Here is a 23,650-nt window from a genome sequence, read left to right on the forward strand (position 1 = left end):
TCGGACCGGGTCCACCTGAGACGAGTATGAGTAGGTAAGACACTCCGGGTCACCGTCTGTGGGGCCTTCATTGGGGCCGATGTCCCACACGTACTTGCGGTATCTTCCAGGAGCCACGGCATCGTCCTCCTTCTCTTGGCCAGCTGTGGAGTACACATCAGAAATAAAAACAGTCTAACAGAATCCTGTTGGCTGATTTGTAGCGCTTTTCAAATAATGATAAGGTCCATTGTGGGAAAACATCCTGTGGCAGGAAGACGCCAGCAGCTTACAGGAAATGATACATGCCACTGTGCTCAGAGGGAGCCAAGTGGGGATCGCTCTTTAACTCGCTCTGGGAGGTTGAGGCTGGCTGACATCTTTTGTCTCCAGCTGCACATGCAAGATCCTCCATGGTGTGTTGTTACCACAATGTCTATTTTCTTTGTTTGCAACACTTTCTCAACTCAATTGTCTTTTCCACATCTGGGACACAAGTAGTTTGATGTGGCTTGGCTCATTCCTTTGAGGCGGTTAGTGCAAGGTCACCACTAAACACCTCAGAAATCTGTTTGCAACAAACCACACCAAGTCATACCTCAAATTAAAGGCCATGACGAGAACTTTGTAGATGTGTAATTATTTGTATAATATACAATTATATAACAATTATTACAAATAATCCATCCATCTTCCACAGCTTATCCACAGTTAGGTCGCGGGGGCAGCAGCCTAAGTAGAGAATCAATCAAAGTTTAATTATATAGCCCTTAATCACCAGTGTCTCAAAGAGCTGCACAAGCCACAATCACATCCTGGGCTCAGATCCCACATCAGGGTAAGAAAAAACTCAACCCAATGGGATACAATGAGAAACCTTGGAGGGGACCACAGAAGTGGGGACACAGACTTCCCTCTACCAACTACTCCGTAAACTCATCCCAGGGAATCCCGAGGCGTTCCCAGACCAGCTGGGAGACATAGTCTCTCCACCGTGTCCTGGATCTTCCCCGTGGTCTCCTATCGACCGGACGCACCCTAAACACCTCCCCAGAGAGGCGTTCGGAGGGCATTCTGACCACATGCCCGAAAAACCACATCTGGCTCCTCTGGATGTGGAGGAGCAGCAGTTTTACTTTGAGCTCCTCCCGAATGACAGAGCTTCTCACCCTATCTCTAAGAAAGAGACCCGCCACCCGACAGAGTAAACTAATTTTGGCCGCTTGTACCCGTGATCTTGTCCTTTCGGTCATAACCCAAAGCTCATGACCATAGGTGAGGTTTGAGTGTAGATCGACCTGTAAATTGAGAGTTTTGCCTTTCGGTTTAGCTCCTTCTTCACCACAACGGCCGATACAGTGTCCGCATCACTGCAGACACCGCACGGATCTGCCTGTCGATCTCATGATCCACTCTTCCCTCACTCGTGAACAAGACCCCGAGGTACTTGAACTCCTCAGGATCTCCTCCCCAAACTACAGATGGCATTCCATCCTTTTTTGGGCGAGAACCATGGACTCAGACTTGGCAGTGCTGATTTTCATCCCAGTCGCTTCACACTCGGCTGCGAACCGATCCAGTGAGAGATGAAGATCCTGGTCAGATGAAGCCAGCAGGACCACATCATCCGCAAAAAGCCATAAAGTCCATAAAAGTCTTACACAGAATTGGTGACAAAGGGCAGCCCTTGCGGAGTCCAAACCTTAATGGAAACGGGTCGGACATACTGCCGGCATTGCGGACTAAGTTATTTACACTGATCATACAGGGAGCAGACCGCCACAGACAGTCCGATACCCCATAGTCTCTGAGCACTCTCTGCAGGACTTCCTGAGGGACACGATCAAATGCCTTCTCCAAGTCCACAAATCACATGTAGACTGGTTGGGCAAACTCCCATGCACCCTCAAGGACCCTGCCCAGAGTATAGACCTGATCCACAGTTCCACCACCAGGACAAAAACCACACTGCTCCTCCTGAATCTGAAGTTCAACTATCCGATGTAGCCTCCTCTCCAGTACACCTGAATAGACCTTACCGGGAAGGCTGAGGAATGTGATCCCACGATAATTGGAACACAACCTAAATTTAAATAGAGGAACCACCACTCCAGTCTGCCAATCCAGGGGCACCGCCTCAGATGTCCACGAAATGCTGCAGAGTCTTGTCATCTGACCACAGAACTTTCCTTCAGAAGGTCTTATCTTTGTCCATGTGATGTCAGATGAGCAACAATTGAGCTGTTTGGCCACACCTCAACACTTCCACTGCCATGCTTGCGTGTAACAAGTCACAATCGGTACTCATATATTACAGTTGACTTCCTCTACATGGTCATTTATTTCTATACATTTATAGAGCGTAATAATAATAGTTGCTGAATGTGAAGTTTGGACTCACTTTTGTCAGATACAGCAAGTAGCAACAACTCTTGAGTCTTTGTTCAGGAAGGAAAAAAAGCTGCATGGACATTTTTTAAGCCCTTAAGATGATTTCTCATTGAGTTAGGTGAAGTTGTATTACCTTCAGACTGCTTCCAGTAGGTGAAGTTGTATTACCTTCAGACTGCTTCCAGTAGGTGAAGTTGTATTACCTTCAGACTGCTTCCAGTAGGTGAAGTTGTATTACCTTCAGACTGCTTCCAGTAGGTTAAGTTGTATTACCTTCAGACTGCTTCCAGTAGGTGAAGTTGCATTACCTTCAGACTAGTTCCAGCTAGGTGAAGTTGTATTACCTTCAGACTGCTTCCAGTAGGTGAAGTTGTTTTACCTTCAGACTGCTTCCAGTAGGTGAAGTTGTATTACCTTCAGACTATTTCCAGTAGGTGAAGTTGTATTACCTTCAGACTGCTTCCAGTAGGTGAAGTTGTATTACCTTCAGACTATTTCCAGTAGGTGAAGTTGTATTACCTTCAGACTGCTTCCAGTAGGTGAAGTTGTATTACCTTCAGACTGCTTCCAGTTAGGTGAAGTTGTATTACCTTCAGACTGCTTCCAGGTAGGTGAAGTTGTATTACCTTCAGACTATTTCCAGTAGGTGAAGTTGTATTACCTTCAGACTGCTTCCAGTAGGTGAAGTTGTATTACCTTCAGACTGCTTCCAGTAGGTGAAGTTGCATTACCTTCAGACTGCTTCCAGTAGGTGAAGTTGTATTACCTTCAGACTGCTTCCAGTAGGTGAAGTTGTATTACCTTCAGACTATTTCCAGTAGGTGAAGTTGTATTACCTTCAGACTGCTTCCAGTAGGTGAAGTTGTATTACCTTCAGACTATTTCCAGTAGGTGAAGTTGTATTACCTTCAGACTGCTTCCAGTTAGGTGAAGTTGTATTACCTTCAGACTGCTTCCAGGTAGGTGAAGTTGTATTACCTTCAGACTATTTCCAGTAGGTGAAGTTGTATTACCTTCAGACTATTTCCAGTAGGTGAAGTTGTATTACCTTCAGACTGCTTCCAGTAGGTGAAGTTGTATTACCTTCAGACTGCTTCCAGTTAGGTGAAGTTGTATTACCTTCAGACTGCTTCCAGGTAGGTGAAGTTGTATTACCTTCAGACTATTTCCAGTAGGTGAAGTTGTATTACCTTCAGACTGCTTCCAGTAGGTGAAGTTGTATTACCTTCAGACTGCTTCCAGTTAGGTGAAGTTGTATTACCTTCAGACTGCTTCCAGGTAGGTGAAGTTGTATTACCTTCAGACTATTTCCAGTAGGTGAAGTTGTATTACCTTCAGACTGCTTCCAGTAGGTGAAGTTGTATTACCTTCAGACTGCTTCCAGTAGGTGAAGTTGTATTACCTTCAGACTGCTTCCAGTAGGTGAAGTTGTATTACCTTCAGACTGCTTCCAGTAGGTGAAGTTGTATTACCTTCAGACTATTTCCAGTAGGTGAAGTTGTATTACCTTCAGACTGCTTCCAGTTAGGTGAAGTTGTATTACCTTCAGACTGCTTCCAGTAGGTGAAGTTGTATTACCTTCAGACTATTTCCAGTAGGTGAAGTTGTATTACCTTCAGACTGCTTCCAGTAGGTGAAGTTGTATTACCTTCAGACTATTTCCAGTAGGTGAAGTTGTATTACCTTCAGACTATTTCCAGTAGGTGAAGTTGTATTACCTTCAGACTGCTTCCAGTAGGTGAAGTTGTATTACCTTCAGACTGCTTCCAGTTAGGTGAAGTTGTATTACCTTCAGACTGCTTCCAGGTAGGTGAAGTTGTATTACCTTCAGACTATTTCCAGTAGGTGAAGTTGTATTACCTTCAGACTGCTTCCAGTAGGTGAAGTTGTATTACCTTCAGACTGCTTCCAGTTAGGTGAAGTTGTATTACCTTCAGACTGCTTCCAGGTAGGTGAAGTTGTATTACCTTCAGACTATTTCCAGTAGGTGAAGTTGTATTACCTTCAGACTGCTTCCAGTAGGTGAAGTTGTATTACCTTCAGACTGCTTCCAGTAGGTGAAGTTGTATTACCTTCAGACTGCTTCCAGTAGGTGAAGTTGTATTACCTTCAGACTGCTTCCAGTAGGTGAAGTTGTATTACCTTCAGACTATTTCCAGTAGGTGAAGTTGTATTACCTTCAGACTGCTTCCAGTTAGGTGAAGTTGTATTACCTTCAGACTGCTTCCAGTAGGTGAAGTTGTATTACCTTCAGACTATTTCCAGTAGGTGAAGTTGTATTACCTTCAGACTGCTTCCAGTAGGTGAAGTTGTATTACCTTCAGACTATTTCCAGTAGGTGAAGTTGTATTACCTTCAGACTAGTTCCAGCTAGGTGAAGTTGTATTACCTTCAGACTGCTTCCAGTAGGTGAAGTTGTATTACCTTCAGACTGCTTCCAGTAGGTGATCCCCACAGGGCTGATACTGTAAGGTTTGGACGCCAGGTTCTTGAAGTGCACGACTACCCGCTCAAGGGCCTGAGTCACGATCACTGGACCTTGAATGCCTGCAAACACTCATGGGAATAAATAAGCAGCAACATTTCATCAGCCGTATTGACTTGAAATTTCTAACGGAGGTCAACACATTCTACGACACACACCCACTGTAAAAGACTTAATTATAATAGAAACTCTGACAAAGTGTTAATGACAACTCACAAAGTGTTGATTTAATTATAGAAGGAACTCTGACAAAGTGATAATGACAACTCACAAAGTGTTGATTTAATTATAGAAGGAACTCTGACAAAGTGTTAATGACAACTCACAAAGTGTTGATTTAATTATAGAAGGAACTCTGACAAAGTGATAATGACAACTCACAAAGTGTTGATTTAATTATAGAAGGAACTCTGACAAAGTGTTAATGACAACTCACAAAGTGTTGATTTAATTATAGAAGGAACTCTGACAAAGTGTTAATGACAACTCACAAAGTGTTGATTTAATTATAGAAGGAACTCTGACAAAGTGATAATGACAACTCACAAAGTGTTGATTTAATTATAGAAGGAACTCTGACAAAGTGTTAATGACAACTCACAAAGTGTTGATTTAATTACAGAAGGAACTCTGACAAAGTGTTAATGACAACTCACAAAGTGTTGATTTAATTATAGAAGGAACTCTGACAAAGTGATAATGACAACTCACAAAGTGTTGATTTAATTATAGAAGGAACTCTGACAAAGTGATAATGACAACTGACAAAGTGTTGATTTAATTATAGAAGGAACTCTGACAAAGTGTTAATGACAACTCACAAAGTGTTGATTTAATTATAGAAGGAACTCTGACAAAGTGATAATGACAACTGACAAAGTGTTGATTTAATTATAGAAGGAACTCTGACAAAGTGATAATGACAACTGACAAAGTGTTGATTAACCCAAGTTAAATTAGTTATAGAAGGAACTCCGACATTGTGTTAAATGATTAACTTTTTTGAAAATGTTAATGTAACTGAAAAGTGTGGAGCTATATAAACCCTTAAAAACGTTCAAATCAACTCTGTGGGAGTTCATTCAACACACCAGCTTTGCTGTGTAGATCATTAAAGTTCAATAAGGTTAATAACTGTTTAATAATGGATTCACATTCCACTAATGGCTCTTACAGCTCTTTTCTGTAAGATTGGATTTCAACGTTTTCTTTACAGGCACTATACCCCACACTAGTGATGTGCGATATCCCTGATTTCCTTTCCGATCCGATACGAAGTCAAATTTAGGGTAGTATCAGGGTGGTATCACCGATACCGAAACCGATAGTTTAAAAAAAAAAATAGAATGTAATGAGAAAAAGCTCAAATGTTTTAGCAAATAATAATAACATATTTATTCGCCTATAAAACAAAGTTTTGTCTTTAAATATAAAAAATCTGTTTTTAGCATTTTTTTTTTTTAATAAAAAAAATATCAAAACGGCCCCGCTATACTTGAAATTTAGGTATGCAGCCGTTGGTGATCTAAAATATTAGACACACTCAAAATAAAAATAAAATGTACTTAAAATATAAACAAAGTATATTTAGCTAATTAAAAAATAAATTACTAAATTATGAAAAGTTAAAAAAATTACAACAAACTGAAATGTTCTAACTAATAATTAATAATACAGATATCATTCGTCACCTATAATACAAATCTGACGATATCTGTTTTTAGCATTTTTTTTTTTAATATCAAAGTTTCAATAAGACCCCATTTGGCGAATAATTATACAAATTGATGGAAAACGTTTGGACACCCCTGAACTAAAGTATCAAAACTATCTAAATATTTATATTAGAGCATAAACATCTGGTATCGGCAGTATCGATATTTCAGTATCGATCCACACTACAACTTGGTCGATATCTGCTTGCACGTCTTCCAAAGCATTTTGAACACAGCCCAGGTGATGTCATAATTAATGTCATTTGTGAACACCGCCCAGGTGATGTCATAATTAATGTCATTTGTGAACACAGCCCAGGTGATGTCATAATTAATGTCATTTGTGAACACCACCCAGGTGATGTCATAATTAATGTCATTTGTGAACACAGCCCAGGTGATGTCATAATTAATGTCATTTGTGAACACAGCCCAGGTGATGTCATAATTAATGTCATTTGTGAACACCGCCCAGGTGATGTCATAATTAATGTCATTTGTGAACACAGCCCAGGTGATGTCATAATTAATGTCATTTGTGAACACAGCCCAGGTGATGTCATAATTAATGTCATTCGAGAACACAGCCCAGGTGATGTCATAATTAATGTCATTTGTGAACACAGCCCAGGTGATGTCATAATTAATGTCATTCGTGAACACAGCCCAGGTGATGTCATGATTAATGTTACGTCAAAGCTACTAAGAGAGAACATGGACTGTGAATCCAGGCCAAAAGAATATGGAGAAAATCCAATAAGCTGGATGAATGAGAACACCCATACATGTGGAGAACATCCATGATGATGGCTTGGTGTTCCTATGATGGATGAATGAGAACATCCATGATGATTGCTTGGTGTTCCTATGATGGATGAATGAGAACATCCAAAAATAGGGAGAACATCCATGATGATGGCTTGGTGTTACTATGATGGATGAATGAGAACATCCATGATGATTGCTTGGTGTCCCTATGACGGATGAATGAGAACATCCATACATACGGAAAACATCCATGATGACTGCTTGATGTTCTTATGATGGATGAATGAGAACGCACATACATGTGGAGAACATCTATGATGATTGCTTGGTGTTCCTATGATGGATGAATGAGAACATCCATGATGATTGCTTGGTGTTCCTATGATGGATGAATGAGAACATCCATGATGATTGCTTGGTGTTCCTATGATGGATGAATGAGAACATCCATGATGATTGCTTGGTGTTTCTATGATGGATGAATGAGAACATCCATGATGATTGCTTGGTGTTCCTATGATGGATGAATGAGAACATCCATGATGATTGCTTGGTGTTTCTATGATTATTCACAATTGGCTAAGGTTAGGGTGAAACATTAGGGACTGGCCAATTAGAAGCAAGATAAGGGTGTCATCCAAACTAGTAACACAATCATAACAACATGAACTCATGTCACATGACCAGGGAGTCAGAGACAGAGGGACGCTTCAAGCTGACCAGTCAAACAAAAAGAAACATACTTGAAAATATCAGATAGATTCTCTGCTGCTCATTACATGTTTCCTTTAGTGATGAAGAGAGGTGCAGGAACCCACAATAATGTGAGTCCCTGGCCATGTTTAGGCACATGTATGCCTTTAGAGAAAACTATGCCTTAGTTGTTGACTCTGTAGACCACAATCCTAAGTGCTCTTTTCATCTAAGACGTGGAACACAAATGTAGGAATACACATGAAGGTGTCAGGCTTGTCCCTGACAGTTTGACTGTTTTAGTTTTTCCTCTGTGTTTGTCTTAGTTTCCTGTCAGCGCTTTTATTTTGTCTTCATTTCCTGAGTGTCTCCCTGAGTGCTGCTTCCCCTCAGCTGTGGCTGATTGGCACCTGGCCACACCTGGTGTCAATCAGCCAGCTACTATTTAAACCTGCCTTCTCCTCCAGTCATTGCTGGATCATTGTCACTACTACCTGTCTTAACACGTGTCGTTGTAGCTCTGTCTACTTTTGTTTCACTCTGCTCATGTCCTAGTTCCTTTGTGTCACAGTAAGTGTTTTTGTTTCTTGTCCACAGTTAGGCTCTGTGCTATTTTAGTTCATTTTGTTCTCCGCCTTGTGCGCGCCTTTTGCTAGGAAGGCGGAAGGCGTTGTGCAAGAAAACATGATTTAATTCAACACTATGGCAAAACAACAAAGAAAAAAGTAACAAAAGGCGCGCACAAGGCGGAGAACAAAATGAACTAAAATAGCACAGAGGCTAACTGTGGACAAGAAACAAAAACACTTACTGTGACACAAAGGAACTAGGACATGAGCAGAGTGAAACAAAAGTAGACAGAGCTACAACGACACGTGTTAAGACAGGTAGTAGTGACAATGATCCAGCAATGACTGGAGGAGAAGGCAGGTTTAAATAGTAGCTGGCTGATTGACACCAGGTGTGGCCAGGTGCCAATCAGCCACAGCTGAGGGGAAGCAGCACTCAGGGAGACACTCAGGAAATGAAGACAAAATAAAAGCGCTGACAGGAAACTAAGACAAACACAGAGAAAAAACTAAAACAGTCAAACTGTCAGGGACAAGCCTGACAGAAGGCAGTCTTTCTCAAATAGTGGGGAGGACCCCCGTGGGGGGGGGGGGGGGGGGGCATACACCCTTTATTTGCTGCAGCAGAAAATGAAGAAGTTTAAGTAGCACTTGCTGTTGTTTACAATGACATGCAAAGCTATGGTTGTAACAATTTTAGAGACAAACTATACTATTTATAGTCACGGTTGAGAGTGTGTGTGTGTTGGGGGGGGGGGGGGGGGGGGTGTCTTCTTCCTGGGGGGGGCGTAACAGAAAATAATTAAGCAGCACGACATTAAGTGACTTGATGAAAAGTTTTACTGCACATAAACAACTGTTCCCAAACTTTGTTTTTGTCAACATGAAGATAGATGCTGTTGTTTACTGTAGGTAGACAACATGTATAAAATTACAGGGGTGGGCCAAAGAAAAGGTCAACTAAATAAATACATTAGAGTGACCCCTAGAGGTAGTTGCAGGGCGAAATGACAGATAATTCATAGTAATGTTTGTAGACTTACATGAACATTGATATTATACATGTGGCCCATAGATAGAAATGTTGTTCAATGTAGCTTTGATGTAGCTAGCTACTTTTGTCCTGTAGCTTGTAGTGGAGCTTGCTACAATTCTCCGAGGATAGCTTTCCCTGTAGCTACATTTAATGGAGAGTAACTTGTAGCTTAGTTACATTTAATGGAGAGTAACTTGTAGCCTGTCGTACGTAAACACGTACGACAGGCTAATCGCACCACTAGCTTTGCGAACATAGTTGTACACGTTGGCTCCAATGACACTAGGATGAGACGGTCAGAGATTACAAAGAGGAACATAGCTAGGACTTGTAATCTCGCTAGAAAGATGTCCAGACATCAAGTAATTGTCCCTGGCCCCCTGCGTGGGAGAGGCAATGATGAGAGGTATAGCAGATTAGTCTCGCTTAACAAGTGGCTGGCTAGTTTTTGTAGACAAGAGGGACTAACATTTATTGATAATTAGCCCTCTTTCTGGGGCAAACCGGATTTGCTGATGAGGGATGGCCTTCACCCTAACCAGGAAGGCGCCATCATCCTGGCTAGGAACATAGATTTCTGTTTGAGTCACACTTGACTAACTACACTAGAGCAAGCCCGGTCACAGGCAATTACAGAGTCTGTTAGTCCGGGTGAGGAGTCAGTTAAGCTAGAACTAACCAGTGCCAGGCTGGAAAATTCCAGCACACAGCATTTCTCCTAGAATACTACACAACTCACATAATGTTTTTTCTGTAGTGACTGTGCCAGAGGTGGACATGCATTCTACTAAGGTGGCAAAATATGATGCATTCAGTGTATCGCAGCACCAAGCAAACAATCTGAAGATTCCCATCATATCAATTCCTAGATATGGTTGAAATTATTTAAAGCGCACTACGCAATACGATAGATCTAGTGCTTGTCAGGGGTGTCACCACCTCCAAAGTTATGATACTCCCGTATACAAAAGTAATGTCCGATCATTACCTTATAAAAGTCAAAGTTCTGACTCATTGTCAACAAGCTAATAATAATAATAACTGCTATAGCAGCCGCAACATTACTGCTGTCACAACGATGACTCTTGCTGGCCTACTGCTTTCGGTAATGGCACCATTCCCAAATTATGTGGGCTCTATTGATAACCTCACTAACAACTTTAACGACGCACTGCGCCAAACCATTGATATTATAGCACCACTAAAGCTAAAAAGGGCCCCTAAAAGGCGTACCCCATGGTTTACAGAAGGAACTAGAGCTCATAAATTATCATGTAGAAATCTCATCCGCCTCAACAAAAACAATCCTAAATTTTTGTTTAGTACAGTAGCATCACTAACCCAACAAGGGACTCCTCCCAGTAGCTCCACCCACTCGGCAGATGACTTTATGAATTTCTTTAATAAGAAAATTGAACTCATTAGAAAGGAGATTAAAGACAACGCATCCCAGCTACAACTGGGTTCTATTAACACAGATACGACTGTATATACGACGGATACTGCCCTCCAAAATAGTCTTTCTCTTTTTGTTGAAATAACATTAGAGGAATTATTACAGCCTGTAAGTGGGATAAAACAAACAACATGTTTACTTGACCCACTTCCTGGGAAACTTATCAAGGAGCTTTTTGCATTATTAGGTCCATCAGTGCTAAATATTATAAACTTATCACTTTCCTCTGGCACTGTTCCACTAGCATTCAAGAAAGCGGTTATTCATCCTCTGCTCAAAAGACCTAACCTCGATCCTGACCTCATGGTAAACTACCGGCCGGTGTCCCACCTTCCCTTTATTTCGAAAATCCTCCAAAAAAATAGTTGCACAGCAGCTAAATGAACACTTAGTGTCTAACAATCTCTGTGAACCTTTTCAATCCGTTTTCAGGGCAAATCACTCTACGGAGACAGCCCTCGCAAAAATGACTAATGATCTACTGCTAACGATGGATTCTGATGCGTCATCTATGTTGCTGCTTCTTGATCTTAGCGCTGCTTTCCATACCGTCCATCATAATATTTTATTAGAGCGTATCAAAACACGTATTGGTATGTCAGACTTAGCCTTGTTTTGGTTTAACTCTTATCTTACTGACAGGATGCAGTGTCTCCCATAATAATGTGACCCCGGACTATGTTAAGGTAATGTGTGGAGTTCCTCAGGGTTTGGTTCTTGGCCCTGCACTCTTCAGCATCTACATGCTGCCGCTAGGTGACATCATACGTGTTAGCATTCACTGTTATGCTGATGACAGCCAACTCTACATGCCCCTAAAGCTGACCAACACGCCGGATTGTAGTCAGCTGGAGGCGTGTCTTAATGAAATTAAACAATGGATGTCCGCTAACGTTTTGCAACTCAACACCAAGAAAACGGAAATGCTGATTATCGGCCCTGCTAGACACCGACACCGGTGCCCCGCAGGGCACAGTTCTCTCCCCCTTCCTCTTCACCATCTACACCATCGATTTCCACTATTACTCAGAGTCCTGCCACCTTCAGAAGTTTGCTGATGACTCTGCGATAGTGGGGTGTATTGAGGATGGGGATGATGAGGAATACAGGACACTGGTGGAGGACTTTGTCACATGGTGTGGAAAGAACCACCTCCAGCTTAATGTGACGAAGACCAATGAGCTGGTTGTGGACCTGGGAAGGAGGAGGAGTACTCCGGCGACCCCTGTTTCCATCAGGGGGGTGGATGTGGACATGGTTGAGGATTCTAAATACCTGGGAGTACACATGGACAACAAGCTGAATGGGTCAAAACACGCTGAGGCACTCTACAAGAAGGGACACTCTACTTCCTCAGGAGGCTAGGATCCTTCAACGTCTGCACAAAGATGTTGAAGATGTTCTACGAGTCGGTGGTGGCGGGCGCCTTCTTGTACGTCGTGGCCTGCTGGGGCAGTGGGCTGAGAGCGAGGGACGCAAACAGACTGGACAAGTTGGTAGAGAAGGCCAGTAACGTGGTGGGAGTGGAGCTAGACTCTCTGGCCGTGGTATCAGAGAGGAGAAGTCTAGCAAAGCTCCTAGCCATTATGGACAACACCTCCCACCCACTACACTCACATTATGGACAACACCTCCCACCCACTACACTCACATTATGGACAACACCTCCCACCCACTATACTCACATTATGGACAACTCCTCCCACCCACTACACTCACATTATGGACAACACCTCCCACCCACTACACTCACATTATGGACAACACCTCCCACCCACTACACTCACATTATGGACAACACCTCCCACCCACTACACTCACATTATGGACAACACCTCCCACCCACTACACTCACATTATGGACAACACCTCCCACCCACTACACTCACATTATGGACAACACCTCCCACCCACTACCCTCACATTATGGACAACACCTCCCACCCACTACACTCACATTATGGACAACACCTCCCACCCACTACACTCACATTATGGACAACACCTCCCACCCACTACCCTCACATTATGGACAACTCCTCCCACCCACTACACTCACATTATGGACACCTCCCACCCACTACACTCACATTATGGACAACTCCTCCCACCCACTACACTCACATTATGGACAACACCTCCCACCCACTACACTCGGACCTTGCAGAGAGAATGAGCACGTTCAGTGGAAGGCTCAGACTCCCAAAATGCAACACGGAACAACTCTCTCCTTTGAGTCACACATTAAGAGTGTTACTAAAACAACTCTCTCCTTTGAGTCACACATTAAGAGTGTTACTAAAACAACTCTCTCCTTTGAGTCACACATTAAGAGTGTTACTAAAACAACTCTCTCCTTTGAGTCACACATTAAGAGTGTTACTAAAACAACTCTCTCCTTTGAGTCACACATTAAGAGTGTTACTAAAACAACTCTCTCCTTTGAATCACACATTAAGAGTGTTACTAAAACAACTCTCTCCTTTGAGTCACACATTAAGAGTGTTACTAAAACAACTCTCTCCTTTGAGTCACACATTAAGAGTGTTACTAAAACAACTCTCTCCTTTGAGTCACACATTAAGAGTGTTACTAAAACAACTCTCTCCTTTGAGTCACACATTAAGAGTGTTACTAAAACAACTCTCTCCTTTGAGTCACACATTAAGAGTGTTACTAAAACAACTCTCTCCTTTGAGTCACACATTAAGAGTGTTACTAAAACAACTCTCTCCTTTGAGTCACACATTAAGAGTGTTACTAAAACAACTCTCTCCTTTGAGTCACACATTAAGAGTGTTACTAAAACAACTCTCTCCTTTGAGTCACACATTAAGAGTGTTACTAAAACAACTCTCTCCTTTGAGTCACACATTAAGAGTGTTACTAAAACAACTCTCTCCTTTGAGTCACACATTAAGAGTGTTACTAAAACAACTCTCTCCTTTGAGTCACACATTAAGAGTGTTACTAAAACAACTCTCTCCTTTGAGTCACACATTAAGAGTGTTACTAAAACAACTCTCTCCTTTGAGTCACACATTAAGAGTGTTACTAAAACAACTCTCTCCTTTGAGTCACACATTAAGAGTGTTACTAAAACAACTCTCTCCTTTGAGTCACACATTAAGAGTGTTACTAAAACAACTCTCTCCTTTGAGTCACACATTAAGAGTGTTACTAAAACAACTCTCTCCTTTGAGTCACACATTAAGAGTGTTACTAAAACAACTCTCTCCTTTGAGTCACACATTAAGAGTGTTACTAAAACAACTCTCTCCTTTGAGTCACACATTAAGAGTGTTACTAAAACAACTCTCTCCTTTGAGTCACACATTAAGAGTGTTACTAAAACAACTCTCTCCTTTGAATCACACATTAAGAGTGTTACTAAAACAACTCTCTCCTTTGAGTCACACATTAAGAGTGTTACTAAAACAACTCTCTCCTTTGAGTCACACATTAAGAGTGTTACTAAAACAACTCTCTCCTTTGAGTCACACATTAAGAGTGTTACTAAAACAACTCTCTCCTTTGAGTCACACATTAAGAGTGTTACTAAAACAACTCTCTCCTTTGAGTCACACATTAAGAGTGTTACTAAAACAACTCTCTCCTTTGAGTCACACATTAAGAGTGTTACTAAAACAACTCTCTCCTTTGAGTCACACATTAAGAGTGTTACTAAAACAACTCTCTCCTTTGAGTCACACATTAAGAGTGTTACTAAAACAACTCTCTCCTTTGAGTCACACATTAAGAGTGTTACTAAAACAACTCTCTCCTTTGAGTCACACATTAAGAGTGTTACTAAAACAACTCTCTCCTTTGAGTCACACATTAAGAGTGTTACTAAAACAACTCTCTCCTTTGAGTCACACATTAAGAGTGTTACTAAAACAACTCTCTCCTTTGAGTCACACATTAAGAGTGTTACTAAAACAACTCTCTCCTTTGAGTCACACATTAAGAGTGTTACTAAAACAACTCTCTCCTTTGAGTCACACATTAAGAGTGTTACTAAAACGGCCTTTTTTCATCTCCGTAATATCGCTAAAATGTGTTCCATTTTGTCCACTAGCAACGCTGAGATCATTATTCATGCGTTCGTTACGTCTCGTCTCGACTACTGTAACCTATTATTTTTGGGTCTCCCTATGTCTAACATTAAAAGATTACAGTTGGTACAAAATGCGGCTGCTAGACTTTTGACAAGAATCAACTCAAATCAAATCAACTCTATTTATAAAGCACATTTAAAATGTACCACAGGGGTAGCCAAAGTGCTGTACAATGGGCAGGTTAAAAGATAACACAAGAGAAACGAGCAAACACAACACAACACAACACGAACAGAGCACGATAAAATATAAATAACTAAAATAAATAGAAAGAACAAGAAAGTTTACTTAAGATGTGACTTTAAGGTTTTACTACTTACGTATAAAATACTACACGGTCTAGCTCCATCCTATCTTGCTGATTGTATTGTACCATATGTCCCGGCAAGAAATCTGCCTTCAAAGAACTCCGGCTTATTAGTGATTACCAGAGCCCAAAAAAAGTCTGCGGACTATAGAGTGTTTTCTATTGGGGCTCCAGTACTATGGAATGTTCTAGCAGTAACAGTTAGAGATGCTACCTCAGTAGAAGCATTTATGTCCCATCTTAAAAGTCATTTGTATACTCTAGCCTTTGGGTTGTACTTGTATAGCGCTTTTCTACCTTCAAGGTACTCAAAGCGCTTTGACACTACTTCCACATTTACCCATTCACACACACATTCACACACTGATGGAGGGAGCTGCCATGCAAGGCGCTAACCAGCACCCATCAGGAGCAAGGGTGAAGTGTCTTGCTCAGGACACAACGGACATGATGAGGTTGGTACTAGGTGGGGATTGAACCAGGGACCCTCGGGTCGCGCACGGCCATTCTTCCACGGCGCCACGCCGTCCCTAAATAGACCCCCTTTGTAGACCAGTTGATCTGCCGTTTCTTTTCTCCTCTGCCCCCCTCTCCGTTGTGGAAGGGGGGGCACAGGTCCGGTGGCCATGGATGAAGTGCTGGCTGTCCAAAGTCGGGCCCCGGGGTGGACCGCTCGCCTGTGCATCGGTTGGGGACATCTCTGCGCTGCTGACCCGTCTCCGCTCGGGATAGTTTCCTGCTGGCCCCACTATGGACTGGACTCTCACTATTATGTTAGATCCACTATGGACTGGACTCTCACTATTATGTTAGATCCACTATGGACTGGACTCTCACTATTATGTTAGATCCACTATGGACTGGACTCTCACACTATTATGTTAGATCCACTATGGACTGGACTCTCACACTATTATGTTAGATCCACTATGGACTGGACTCTCACACTATTATGTTAGATCCACTATGGACTGGACTCTCACTATTATGTTAGATCCACTATGGACTGGACTCTCACTATTATGTTAGATCCACTATGGACTGGACTCTCACTATTATGTTAGATCCACTATGGACTGGACTGTCACACTATTATGTTAGATCCACTATGGACTGGACTCTCACACTATTATGTTAGATCCACTATGGACTGGACTCTCACACTATTATGTTAGATCCACTATGGACTGGACTCTCACTATTATGTTAGATCCACTATGGACTGGACTCTCACTATTATGTTAGATCCACTATGGACTGGACTCTCACACTATTATGTTAGATCCACTATGGACTGGACTCTCACTATTATGTTAGATCCACTATGGACTGGACTCTCACACTATTATGTTAGATCCGCTATGGACTGGACTCTCACACTATTATGTTAGATCCACTATGGACTGGACTCTCACACTATTATGTTAGATCCACTATGGACTGGACTCTCACTATTATGTTAGATCCACTATGGACTGGACTCTCACTATTATGTTAGATCCACTATGGACTGGACTCTCACACTATTATGTTAGATCCACTATGGACTGGACTCTCACTATTATGTTAGATCCACTATGGACTGGACTCTCACTATTATGTTAGATCCACTATGGACTGGACTCTCACACTATTATGTTAGATCCACTATGGACTGGACTCTCACACTATTATGTTAGATCCACTATGGACTGGACTCTCACACTATTATGTTAGATCCACTATGGACTGGACTCTCACTATTATGTTAGATCCACTATGGACTGGACTCTCACACTATTATGTTAGATCCACTATGGACTGGACTCTCACTATTATGTTAGATCCACTATGGACTGGACTCTCACACTATTATGTTAGATCCACTATGGACTGGACTCTCACTATTATGTTAGATCCACTATGGACTGGACTCTCACTATTATGTTAGAGCCACTATGGACTGGACTCTCACTATTATGTTAGATCCACTATGGACTGGACTCTCACTATTATGTTAGATCCACTATGGACTGGACTCTCACTATTATGTTAGATCCACTATGGACTGGACTCTCACACTATTATGTTAGATCCACTATGGACTGGACTCTCACTATTATGTTAGATCCACTATGGACTGGACTCTCACTATTATGTTAGATCCACTATGGACTGGACTCTCACACTATTATGTTAGATCCACTATGGACTGGACTCTCACACTATTATGTTAGATCCACTATGGACTGGACTCTCACACTATTATGTTAGATCCACTATGGACTGGACTCTCACTATTATGTTAGATCCACTATGGACTGGACTCTCACACTATTATGTTAGATCCACTATGGACTGGACTCTCACTATTATGTTAGAGCCACTATGGACTGGACTCTCACACTATTATGTTAGATCCACTATGGACTGGACTCTCACTATTATGTTAGATCCACTATGGACTGGACTCTCACACTATTATGTTAGAGCCACTATGGACTGGACTCTCACTATTATGTTAGAGCCACTATGGACTGGACTCTCACACTATTATGTTAGATCCACTATGGACTGGACTCTCACACTATTATGTTAGAGCCACTATGGACTGGACTCTCACTATTATGTTAGATCCACTATGGACTGGACTCTCACTATTATGTTAGATCCACTATGGACTGGACTGTCACTATTATGTTAGATCCACTATGGACTGGACTCTCACACTATTATGTTAGATCCACTATGGACTGGACTCTCACACTATTATGTTAGATCCACTATGGACTGGACTCTCACTATTATGTTAGATCCACTATGGACTGGACTCTCACTATTATGTTAGATCCACTATGGACTGGACTCTCACACTATTATGTTAGATCCACTATGGACTGGACTCTCACTATTATGTTAGATCCACTATGGACTGGACTCTCACACTATTATGTTAGATCCGCTATGGACTGGACTCTCACACTATTATGTTAGATCCACTATGGACTGGACTCTCACACTATTATGTTAGATCCACTATGGACTGGACTCTCACTATTATGTTAGATCCACTATGGACTGGACTCTCACTATTATGTTAGATCCACTATGGACTGGACTCTCACACTATTATGTTAGATCCACTATGGACTGGACTCTCACTATTATGTTAGATCCACTATGGACTGGACTCTCACTATTATGTTAGATCCACTATGGACTGGACTCTCACACTATTATGTTAGATCCACTATGGACTGGACTCTCACACTATTATGTTAGATCCACTATGGACTGGACTCTCACACTATTATGTTAGATCCACTATGGACTGGACTCTCACTATTATGTTAGATCCACTATGGACTGGACTCTCACACTATTATGTTAGATCCACTATGGACTGGACTCTCACTATTATGTTAGATCCACTATGGACTGGACTCTCACACTATTATGTTAGATCCACTATGGACTGGACTCTCACTATTATGTTAGATCCACTATGGACTGGACTCTCACTATTATGTTAGAGCCACTATGGACTGGACTCTCACTATTATGTTAGATCCACTATGGACTGGACTCTCACTATTATGTTAGATCCACTATGGACTGGACTCTCACTATTATGTTAGATCCACTATGGACTGGACTCTCACACTATTATGTTAGATCCACTATGGACTGGACTCTCACTATTATGTTAGATCCACTATGGACTGGACTCTCACTATTATGTTAGATCCACTATGGACTGGACTCTCACACTATTATGTTAGATCCACTATGGACTGGACTCTCACACTATTATGTTAGATCCACTATGGACTGGACTCTCACACTATTATGTTAGATCCACTATGGACTGGACTCTCACTATTATGTTAGATCCACTATGGACTGGACTCTCACACTATTATGTTAGATCCACTATGGACTGGACTCTCACTATTATGTTAGAGCCACTATGGACTGGACTCTCACACTATTATGTTAGATCCACTATGGACTGGACTCTCACACTATTATGTTAGAGCCACTATGGACTGGACTCTCACTATTATGTTAGATCCACTATGGACTGGACTCTCACTATTATGTTAGATCCACTATGGACTGGACTGTCACTATTATGTTAGATCCACTATGGACTGGACTTTCACTATTAAGTTAGATCCCATCAGGTATAAAAGAAAGCGCATCTCTATCCTCCTTCAAAACCGCAATAAAAGTTCACCTCCAGGCAGCTTCAACCCTAAACTAACACCCTCCCTGGATTGTTAATTATCAAATGTGAACAATCAAATGCAGATACTTTTTCTTATGCCTTCTGATCTCTCTCTCTCTCTCTCTCTCTCTCTCTCTCTCTCTCTCTCTCTCTCTCTCTCTCTCTCTCTCTCTCTCTCTCTCTCTCTCTCTCTGCCCACTACTTGCTGTCCATATCCTACCAAGTCAGACCTACACTGTTCCAATATCCATTTCTCTGTTCTCAATTGTTGACGACTGATGATAACAACCAAACCTAATTGTCTCATTGTCATTCTCATTGACATCCCACTGGGTTGTGAGTTTTTCCTTGGCCTTATGTGGGATCTGAACCGAGGATGTCGTTGTGGCTTGTGCAGCCCTTTGAGACACTTGTGATTTAGCGCTATATAAATAAACATTGATTGATTGATTGACTGATTGACGTTACATCTAATAGACAGTAACGTGTATCTTAGCTACATTTAATGGAGAGTAACTTGTAGCTTAGTTACATTTAATGGAGAGTGACTTGTATATTAGCTACATTTAATAGAGAGTAATTTGTATATTAGCTACATTTAATGGAGAGTAACTTGTATATTAGCTACATTTAATGGAGAATAACTTGTAATTTAGCTACATTTAATGGAGAGTAATTTGTAGCTTAGCTACATTTAATGGAGAGTAACTTGTAGCTTAGCTACATTTAATGGAGAGGAACTTATAGCTTAGTTACATTTAATGGAGAGTAACGTGTAGCGTTGTTACATCTAATGGAGAGTAACTTGTATCTTAGTTACATTTAATGGAGAGTAACTTGTAGCTTAGTTACATTTAATGGAGATTAACTTGTAGCTTAGTTACATTTAATGGAGAGTAACTTGTAGCTTGGCTACATTTAATGGAGAGTAACTTGTAGCTTAGTTACATTTAATGGAGAGTAACGTGTTGCGTTGTTACATCTAATGGAGAGTAACTTGTATCTTAGTTACATTTAATGGAGAGTAACTTGTAGCTTAGTTACATTTAATGGAGAGTAACTTGTAGCGGGCAGCACGGTGGAAGAGGGGTTAGTGCATCTGCCTCAAAATACGAAGGTCCTGAGTAGTCTTGGGTTCAATCCCGGGCTCGGGATCTTTCTGTGTTGAGTTTGCATGTCCTCCCCGTGACTGCGTGGGTTCTACTCCGGCTTCCTCCCACCTCCAAAGACATGCACCTGGGGATAGGCCCCTCCCACCTCCAAAGACATGCACCTGGGGATAAGTTGATTGGCAACACTAAATGGTCCCTAGTGTGTGAATGTTGTCTGTCTATCTGTGTTGGCCCTGCGATGAAGTGGCGACTTGTCCAGTGTGTACCCCGCCTTCCGCCCGATTGTAGCTGAGATAGACTCCAGCGCCCCCCGCGACCCCAAAGGGAATAAGCGGTAGAAAATGGATGGATGGATAACTTGTAGAGTCATTACATTTATTGGAAAGTAACTTGTATCTTAGCTACATTTAACGGAAAGTTACTTGTAGCTTAGTTGCATTTAATGGAGAGTAACTTGTAGCTTACTTAAATTTAATGGAGTGTAACTTGTAGCTTAGTTACATTTAATGGAGAGTGACTTGTATCTTAGTTACATTTAATGGAGAGTGACTTGTATCTTAGTTACATTTAATGGAGAGTAACTTGTAGCTTAGTTAAATTTAATGGAGAGTAACTTGTAGCTTAGTTAAATTTAATGGAGAGTAACTTGTAGCTTAGTTACATTTAATGGAGAGTAACTTGTATCTTAGTTACATTTAACGGAGAGTAACTTGTAGCTTAGTTACATTTAATGGAGAGTAACTTGTATCTTAGTTACATTTAACGGAGAGTAACTTGTAGCTTAGTTACATTTAATGGAGAGTAACTTGTACTTTAGTTACATTTAATGGAGAGTAATTTGTAGCTTAGCTTACTACATTTTCCAAGTAGCTTGTGCATCACTTGCAGTCACCTACCTGCCCATGGCTTTCTGCGCGTGGGTAAAGTGTAGGTGGCGTCCGTGTATTCCCTGTAAATGGCCTTTCTAAATTTCTGGGGCGTGTCTTTGGAGCGCCACCTGTCAGCAGAGTAGAACAATGCGCATTAAAGCAGCTGTGACGTGATGGACAACACAAACACAAACACTGGTCACCTTTGGTCAGTGGTTGCATCATCATGGTGGTGGACATAGTCCCAGCCAATCTCCACAGCAGCGATGTAGTGCTCCTTCAGCGTTTTGGTGTGCGTCACCTCCACCACCTCCACCACCTCCACCACCAGCACCATGCACAGCAGCAGCAGCAGCGACCCTGCCATGGCAAAGTTCACCTGCCTAATGTGAGTCTGTGCTGGGTGGACACTTTTAAATGTGGGTGGAGGGAAAGGCTGGATGCAGAGTGTGTGGGCGGGCGAGAGAGAGAGAGAGATTGTGGGGTGTTTATCTAAGTGTATTGTCAAGTTCTAAGTGACACCACACACATAGTCTTTATTAAATAATACAACAATCACACATTTCAATTTATAACACCAAGAGATTATTCATATTATCGTGGTTGTAGTTTGTACAAGACTACAAAATACAATAAGAAACATCTCTAAATAACTTTTTTCTTTGTATAAAAAAAAAACACTTTGTAGTATTAGGTCATTTTGCAACACAGAAAGGAATCATTTGTGTTGCCAACAGTATTTGAAAAAATAGGAATAAATATTTATCTTATAATAATAATACGATCTTGTTCTAATGTTTGTCTGATCTTGAATGGGATTGTGCTAAAAATCTTAATCTCCCCTCGGGGATCAATAAAGTATTTCTGATTCTGATGTTCATGTCAATTGTGGTTAAATCTTGTAGTGGTGTGGCAGTCCAAAGAAAAAAACATAAAAACCATGCAGAATAATGTTTGAAGAGAAGTGACCGGTTTATAAAAAAATTTTGTTTTGAAGGGGAAATTGCAAACTTCTTGTTGTTTTTTGCTGAGGGTTGTCAATCTATGAAATGTAGGTCTAAGTGAGACCCACATAGAGGTTTTTGTTTCATGTCTTTCTGACTTTCCCAGTGGGAGTTACAGGCTGTTTTGTCATTTTTTTTCTTCCGAGGAGCAGTTTTTTCTGCGTTTTATTTAAAAAATTGCGGTAGAGCACAATTTTTAGGTTTGGGGTTAGGTTTTTTCATTAGATCGCAATTTTAGGTAGTCCTGATGTGTGTGTTCAGTTTGGTGAGTTTTGAAGCATGTTAAGGGGGTCAAATTACAGCTCAAAGAGGCAAAAGTGACTGTTTTTAGGGGGAATTGCCAACTTCCTGTTAATTTTTGCCCGAGGATATACAATCATGAAAACTAGGTCTAAGTCAGACCTACATACAGGTTTTTGTTTCATGTTTCTCCGACCTTCCTAGTGGGAGTTACAGGCAGTCTAGTTTTTTTTTTCCTAGGGGGCGCTAGAGCGCAATTTTGAGTTTTGGGGTGTTAAGGTGTTTGAGCTTCGTGGAGTTCTTTATGCGTGTACATAAACGACACTTTCATCGAGTCTGTTCAACGTCCTCTTGCACGAGGAGACTTTATTATACTTCTTCTCTTAACATAACACACAACACAGCAGAGCGCCCCAAGAGGGGAACATGCGCTATAACAGCCAACCTACACAATAAAGCCACACAGAGTAAGAGCGCAGATCAATCTTAACACCCCCACTCGCTATTAGCTCACTCTGTTAAACCAATTTGTAAACATCGTACACTTTTGTTTGAACATATTGACAGCCATCAAGTCCTTTTAGAGACACTCCTGTATAGCTGAAGCTAACGAAATGTACTCTGCTTCACAGGTAGAAAGAGCTACTGTTGGTTGTTTTCTTGTCTTCCATGAAATGAATGAAGTGCCTTCACAC

At 41.4% G+C, this 23,650-nt stretch overlaps 1 protein-coding gene across 1 annotated transcript in view; it reads right to left on the minus strand.

Moving 5' to 3' along the window:
• f8 (coagulation factor VIII, procoagulant component) overlaps positions 1-22,079 on the minus strand; it is a 98,282-nt gene extending 76,203 nt beyond the window's left edge. The window contains exons 1-4 of the mRNA XM_061928031.1: positions 21,915-22,079; positions 21,739-21,839; positions 4,795-4,917; positions 1-143 (exon numbers count right to left, since the gene is read on the minus strand). The exon at positions 1-143 is cut by the window's left edge and continues 46 nt beyond it. Coding sequence (XP_061784015.1) covers positions 1-143; positions 4,795-4,917; positions 21,739-21,839; positions 21,915-22,078 — 531 coding nt within the window. The 5' untranslated portion in view covers position 22,079. The remainder of the gene's footprint in view (positions 144-4,794; positions 4,918-21,738; positions 21,840-21,914) is intronic.
• Positions 22,080-23,650: the final 1,571 nt, after the last annotated feature.

Source organism: Nerophis lumbriciformis, linkage group LG35 (genome assembly GCF_033978685.3).
Source record: "Nerophis lumbriciformis linkage group LG35, RoL_Nlum_v2.1, whole genome shotgun sequence".
Lineage (NCBI taxonomy): Eukaryota > Metazoa > Chordata > Actinopteri > Syngnathiformes > Syngnathidae > Nerophis > Nerophis lumbriciformis.